The 7,281-nt window shown below is 33.7% G+C and overlaps 1 protein-coding gene across 1 annotated transcript; it reads right to left on the bottom strand.

The window, feature by feature from the left end:
• Positions 1–701: 701 nt before the first annotated feature.
• On the bottom strand, positions 702–5,166 carry LOC104229755 (ACT domain-containing protein ACR8-like). The gene is made up of 7 exons (XM_009782455.2): positions 4,915–5,166; positions 4,097–4,142; positions 3,531–3,645; positions 3,323–3,390; positions 2,280–2,846; positions 2,084–2,188; positions 702–1,843 (listed from the first exon to the last, which is right to left on the bottom strand). The coding sequence occupies exons 1-7, from the start codon at positions 4,998–5,000 to the stop codon at positions 1,481–1,483; spliced, it is 1,350 nt and encodes a 449-aa protein (XP_009780757.1). The 5' UTR covers positions 5,001–5,166; the 3' UTR covers positions 702–1,480.
• Positions 5,167–7,281: the final 2,115 nt, after the last annotated feature.

Below are 7,281 nucleotides of genomic sequence, written 5' to 3'. Positions count from 1 at the left end.
ATAGCACGAGTTAGCCAGTTTTTGGACTGGTAATTGAAAAATAGTCAGCGTTTGTAAAGTCATTGAAAAATAGTCATTATTTTGCTACAACACGGACAGTTCCAGTATAATATACTAGAGATTGGAGCACCTGTGTATGAATTTCTAGCATATTGTGCTGGACCAATATACTATGTTGGAATTCCAGTATATTATACTAGAAGTTCACATGTAAAAAATTCGAACCCCAGTATATAATGCTGGAATATTTTTCGGATTTTGAACAGTGTTTTCGTTCAGATTTATCTTTACACGAAAAATGGCTAAACTTTTCGATTACTTTTGAAACTGTGACTATTTTTCAATACCGCTTGTAGATCTGACTATTTTTTAATTTCACTCAGCCGACTGGGAACAAACTAAGACTAAAGAGAAAGTATTAAACAACCATCTTTGCAAAAAGATTATTTTTCAATTTGTAAATATAAGCTATATAAAATGAAAATAAAAAATTATTGAGTGTTGGATAAAGACAGAAGTAAAGCATATATTCTCAAAGAAATTGCTAGCTCTAAATGGACAAACTACAAAAGTGCTAGTTTGGAGTCATTTACTTTGCCGGATAATGCAATACTAACTTCATAATCGTATCCAATAATAAACATTTAATATTCTGAAAAGGACGACTTATATGCCAAATTATTAATAGCCGCCTAAAATAGCAGATGGATTATATAAATTGATAAGATAAATTTTTTTACACAAATTAGTGTAGTTTTATCTGCTGTAACAAGTTATTTACAATTTTTTCAAGATTATGGAGCGACATAGACAGTAAAAATTCATGTAACCGGTCCCACCTTGCTCGGAATTGAGGCATTGTTGTTGCTTACCAGTCGTTTGCTTAAATGGAGGGACAAAGACAATGAAAATTCATGTAGCCAACCTCAACTTTTCTCGGGATTGAGGCATTATTGTTGCATATCCATCCACTGGTTAAAAGGAGCGCGTAGACAGTGAAGATTCATGTAAGCCAACCTCAAGTTGCTTGGAATTGAGTCGTTGTTGTTGTTGTAAACCCATTCTTGGCCAAACAGCCTTTATGTTACATTGCTTTTGTCTCCTGCTCTATGTTTCAAATTCTAACTGTTCCTAGCTATCCAATATGGTGGGCAAAAGGTGGCCTCAAACAGTCAAATACCATCCGCCTACTGTTAAAACAACTAATGACTTTACAATAATCTTTAAGCTATGTACACAGGCCACCGAAATTAGTTGTCCTTTGAGGCTTCCACAATGTGAACTCGGAGGAATATGAACTTCTCGCATTCTCTTTTTGTAAGTTGGCATGAGAAGATTCATTCTTCTTGCTTCAAGAATATAACTTGATCACTGAAAATAGGTGTCCTTTGAGACTTCCATAGTGTGAATTCCGAGGAATATGAACTTCTCGCAATCTTCTTTTTGGTAAGTTGGTATGCTAAGATTCATTCTTCTTGCTTCAAGAATATGAATTGACCAATCCCAAGTTGTAGAGATTCCTTCTGAATATGCTACCAAGTGACAGCAACATAGCCCCACCTACACCAGCTGTCGGGTCGTCTCTATCAACCTTTTGATGATTGACCAATGGAAATTCCTTCACTTTCAAGTCACTCAATCCAATCTTTTGCCGAACAGCCTCAATGATCTTTGAATCGGCTGGATTCCCCCTTGCATCTGTTACGTAGAACATATTTAGAGCCAATTCCCCTGTGGTTGATATCTCAGCCCTTGTCACATTTAGGCCATTTTCTCGGAAAGTTCTTGTTACATTGGACAATAATCCTCGTTTGTCTCCAGTGCTTAGCTCAAGCCTCACTCCCTGAGATCAGAATTGGAGTACTATGTTAGAAGCACATCCTAAACAGAGGCGAGTCCACTACTTTTGTCTCGAAGTACTTATCATATATAAAAATGATTTAAACGTGTAGATATAAGACATCACATCCATTCTGAACTCGTTGACTCTAGACATTGGATACATTTTTAATTCTTAACACTCTTGAGAAAATGTATAATTGAATGTTCGTTTTCACAGAGTGAAAATGGAGGAGCACAATACCTCAGATGTTCTTCTTTCAATTGCAGCTCGTAGACATAGAATAACACGCTGCTTTTCAGCATCCGAACTAATTGGGGTTCCATCCGTATGCCTAGTGAAGAATTCCTGAGTCAAGATTGTGACAAAGTTGAGATAATGTACAATTCATCCAACATAAATTAGAAAAGCAAGACAGTTCGGTTAAAGGAATATATACCAAGTATGCCCTATCCGTAGCTGTATTAGCTGTGGCATGGAACACGTCATACTGCATGTCTGTTAACGTGCAAACAAGATCAAATAAAAGCTTTGTTCGATCTTTGCACTGAATATTTACCACAGAATAACCCTTTTCCAAGCAGTTCATCACCGATACTACTGGCGTGTCATTGCTAGTCCTAATCATCGGCTTTCTTTCATAATCACGGTCTGCATACATCATTTGGTGAAGTCTTCTTTCTGTATGTGTGACATCCATAGAAACTGATGTTTTAGCACTACGAATATCATTATCACCCTTAAGCACATTCCTTAGACGAGCTTTGATTCTGTCAATCTTCTGGGAATCCTCAATGGGGAACCCCGTATGGCTTTCCTTCACATAAATTAGGGAGGCAATTCGGCCATTGTGAGTCCACACTTTAGCTTCAACAACGTTGCATTGTAAATCTGATAGTACAGCAAAAACCTCAGATAGAAGGCCAATACGATCGGTACCAGTTAATTCCAGAGCTGTCAAGCCATCACAACTTTTTGAACTTGCATAATAGGTTCTTCCCAGGGACTGTTCAACAATAGCAAAGAGTTTGGATTTAGCCTAAAGACTTGTATTCAAGTATCTTCATAATCTAAGTTAACCCGATACGGCTATAAGTAAGTATTTCAGTACGAGTAATTTTACTCCCTCTGTCCCAATTTATGAAGCACTCTTTCTTTTTTAGTAAAGAAGCATGTCACTTTCCTTATTTAGAAATTTTTATCTTAAAATTTCCCTTTACTTTTAATAAATTGATTTATAGCCACACAAATATCGATGGTTTTTTTCGACCACAAGTTTCAAAAGTTTTCTTTTCTTTCTTAAACTCCATGACGAGTCAAACACCGCCATACAAAATGGGACGGCAGGAGTAGTATATTTTGAAAAATCTCCACGAATTACCCAAATATATGTCATGAGAATTTGATACAAACACAACTAAAGGATCCAAATAACATAGTTTTAACGCAATTACTGTTCAAATTACTGCTATATAAATATACCTGTTTGATGTGACTGATGACACTGTCGTCTGTTAACTTGTTACCATCCAAGTCAGTAACATGAAAAACTGCAGACCACAAAGAATTGAAACAGTAAAAACAAGTTACTGGAAATGCTGTTGAGCCTATAACTTAAGGCAATTAAGCAGCTAATGTGTGCCTAATTTATTAAAATATGCAGCCAAAAGGTTCAATGGATTGCACTCACCGTCCATAAACCATTGACCATCGCAAGAGATGTAAGCTTTCTTGATTGAAAGATTCAGATCTGTGAGAACTTGAACTGCTTCAAGAAGAATTCCATGTTTCCTCGCACTATCAATCTGTAAATATCACGACATCAAAACTGAAAAGATTAAGACTAGTTAAAATGAAATTAAGTATAATTTACAGACATTCTGACTCAAAATTAAACTCGGCCTATATAATTTGTAAAGTATAGCTGGCTAAATCCCGATAAAAGAAAGGGCATGTTAGCTTGACAATTGCATTGTATAGGTCAACTAATTCAAGGTTGAAGCATAGTTAGTTTCTTTCATTCTTTTTTTTTCCCGACAAAATGGAAAAGTTCTCGAGGGTGGATTATAGGCCCATCCCTCTACCCTTTTCCGCTGAAACACAGACTTTTGTACGCAACGGGTTTGATCCATCACCTGCGGCTAAACCACACATCATGTGCTTCTTAGTTCTTACCACTAGAGCAAAGTCCGGGGGCTTGAGGCATAGTTAATTGACTAACTAAGAAATTCAAGGACTACAACAAAGGTGGCTTACCATAATGCGGGTGGCGTTTGAACAACCAGCATTGTCGATCATGACCCTGAAGCAGAATTGACAAAGACTAATCAGAAAAGGAACACTAATTTGAAATAAATATTGCAAATTTTGAAATTTGGGTTATTAAGTACTCCCTTCATCCCAATTCATGTGATGCTATGTGTGTGCTAAAAATTTGATACCTTTTATATTTACAAAAAAAAATAACTTATAAACTTCTATTTAGCCTTAATGAGATTGGTTTATAGCAACACAAATATTGGCATGTTCTAGAAACAGGGCAACCCGATGTACAAAGCATCTCGCATTCAATACAGGATGCCGCACCCCAAGATATGTGACGTAGACAACCCACATTAATGCAAGCATTAGTAACTGTTTCTATGACTCGAACCTATGACCTATAGGTAGCATAGAGACACCTTTACAATTGCTCCAAGCTCCCATTCTAACCTGTTCTAGAAACAAGTTTCAACCCTTTTTTTTCCTTAAGCTCTGTGTCCAGTCGAATAACGTCACATAAATTGAGATGGAAGGAGACAGGAAGTTAAAATTTGACTAAAACTTGGGACAAATGTAAGAAAGTCTTACTGATAAAACTACTGAAAAAATACTTACAAAATCAACGAAATTTCCGAGAGAAACTTTCCAAAAGATACAAAAAATGAAAACTTGCATAATTTGAGCAGAAAAGCAGGGCTAAAAACAGAGCAAATTCATTACAGTGGTGAAACTGAACCAATTATTATTGGATTAAAAAACATGAATAAATTGGAGAAAATTATAGAAAAAAAAAAACGAAGGGGATATAATACCTGGGAGTAGTCATACGAAAAACAAGTTTTTCATATTCATCCAAAACTGTAGGCCATTCCATATTCTTTTCTGTGTTCAATTTCATTTCATTCAACTTTTAATTTCTTCAGTACCAGAGACAAACAACAGTTTCAAAATCCCCTTTTCAGAACTGAGAAATTTCTTCCTCTCTCTATATTATATATGTATGTATATGTGTGTATATATATACAGAGAAAACGAGTTCTTGGTTTGGTGATGGTATTTCTCTCTATATTATATAATAATATACTGTCGCAACAAATCAAAGACTGGGTATTTCCTCTTCTCTTTCCTCCCACTTCTTATAACAACTACAACCACCCAGTATAATTTCAAATATACGGTGTACGCAGACCTTACCCCTATCCTGATACTTACAATAACTACAACAACCCAGTATAATTTTAAATATACTGTGTACGCAGACCTTACCCCTATCCTGAGATATCCTGAGGTAGAGAGGTTGTTTTCAAATAGAAACCCGACACCCTTCCCTCCAATAACTTCATACCTTTCTCTTGGAGAGACTCGAACTCACAACCTGAAGTGGAGGTTGCTTACCATCAGAAACCCCTCTTGTCCCACTACTTATTTATAGGAAATATTATAGTATTTCCTTTTCCTAATTATTTACTAGACTGGGTAAATACTCCTCTCTCCACATACACCCACGTTTTAAATTGTTAAGTAATCGCGATCAAAAAAATAAAAATATATATATAAATATATTTTTCATAAGAGTGTTCATAAAAACTCGAAAAATCAAACCAAAACAAAAACCGACCAAAAAAATCGATACTTTTTAGTTTTGGTTTTAATCATAAAATAACCGCAAAAAAATCAAATCAAACCGACCGTAGAAGTAGCTATTTAAATTTATTATTACACACACACACACACACACACACACACACATATATATATATATATATATATATATATATATATATATATATATATATTCTAAAATCTTATGGTACGTATTAGTCATTTAGTCTAGTTCTTTGCTATTATAATAATCTAATTCTCTGCCTCTACATTCAAGTTTGATTGATAGTTTTCTTGTGCTAAGTACAAGAATTTATTTCATGTTAAAAATAATCGATTTTTAATTGAGTACTTGAATTATTCATCACTATTTGATTCAATTATCATTAATATATCTTGGTAAATGATATATTTCTCAAAGAGCAATTAGTTTGATAGTGTTACGGTGAAAATATAGTCGTCGGAATATGTGTTTGGTAGTATATGTCTCATATTTAAGAAAAAACCCGACAAAAACCGAATCGCTAAAAAATCTAACTTAATTGGTTTGGTTTGGTTCCAATATTTGAAGAACCGACTTACTTGGTTTGATTTATCTTTAGTGAAAAACTGATCCAAATCGAACCATGAACACCCTTAATTTTCTAGAATCAAACTACAAACAATAGGAGAACATTTTTAGGATTCAGGTGGCGTCGTTTAAACTTTTGGCCGGATAAATTATAATCGGGATGCTGATTTTACGACATATTTGACCTAATTTGTCAAACAAATATAAAGTAAAATAGAAAAAAATCATAATTTTTACAAAAAATATAATAATAAAAAGTATTTTAAAAGATAAAGAGTGATAGTTTAGAGGGTAAAATATGTATTTAATTACTGAAAGTTTGAGAAATCTAGTTGAGTAGCCTTGTAAGTGCTATAGAAATAATTAAGTTATTCTTCTATTACAAATAAAATAAACATGATTTTAGTGTATAATTTCAGACAGCTAAGTGATTATTACTTTAATGGACGTGTCACATGCCATGACTAATCTTTGCTTGACCACCTTGACCTAATTGAAAATTGGACATGAAAAATTACATCAAATTTTCATTTTCAGCTATTCGAGTTTGTTGGAAAAATGATTAGGGAAATTGGGGGAGGTAATTAACATGTTTTTTTGCCCGGTTTTTTCTTTTCTTTTAAATTTTATTTGCTTTGACTTTTGAAATTCCCTGTAAATATTCATTTATTCCCAATTAAAATTTCGTTACAGTTCATTTATTATAATTCTTACACTATGATTAAGTCTTAATTCATTTCATTGACTAAATAACGTGGTCAGTGTGAGATTTGCATGTCCCGTGGTATATTATATTCTCTGAGTTTAAATTAGATAAACTAATAATACAAAAAATATTTATACTAATCAGGTAACCTGAAATATAATTGTATATAAATTTACTTGATAAGTATTTATTGTTAATCAATATTAAATGATATGTTACTCACTATAATATTAAATTACATTAATAATATAATACTTTTATACCATCCGTATATATAATTTTACGGTCTTTGGTTGGCGT

Source organism: Nicotiana sylvestris, chromosome 12, assembly GCF_000393655.2.
Source record: "Nicotiana sylvestris chromosome 12, ASM39365v2, whole genome shotgun sequence".
Classification (NCBI taxonomy): domain Eukaryota; kingdom Viridiplantae; phylum Streptophyta; class Magnoliopsida; order Solanales; family Solanaceae; genus Nicotiana; species Nicotiana sylvestris.
Note: the sequence above shows the minus strand (reverse complement) of the source record. Positions and strands in the feature narration are given on the sequence as shown.

Excerpts from the sequence above, each read along its gene's own strand:
- LOC104229755 (XM_009782455.2), bottom strand. The coding sequence starts at position 5,000 with ATGAAATTGAACACAGAAAAGAATATGGAATGGCCTACAGTTTTGGAT. Across the intron at positions 3,646-4,096 it reads CAAACGCCACCCGCATTATG|ATTGATAGTGCGAGGAAACA; the intron begins GTAAGCCACCTT and ends TGATATTTACAG. Across the intron at positions 2,847-3,322 it reads TCATCAGTCACATCAAACAG|TCCCTGGGAAGAACCTATTA; the intron begins GTATATTTATAT and ends ATTGTTGAACAG.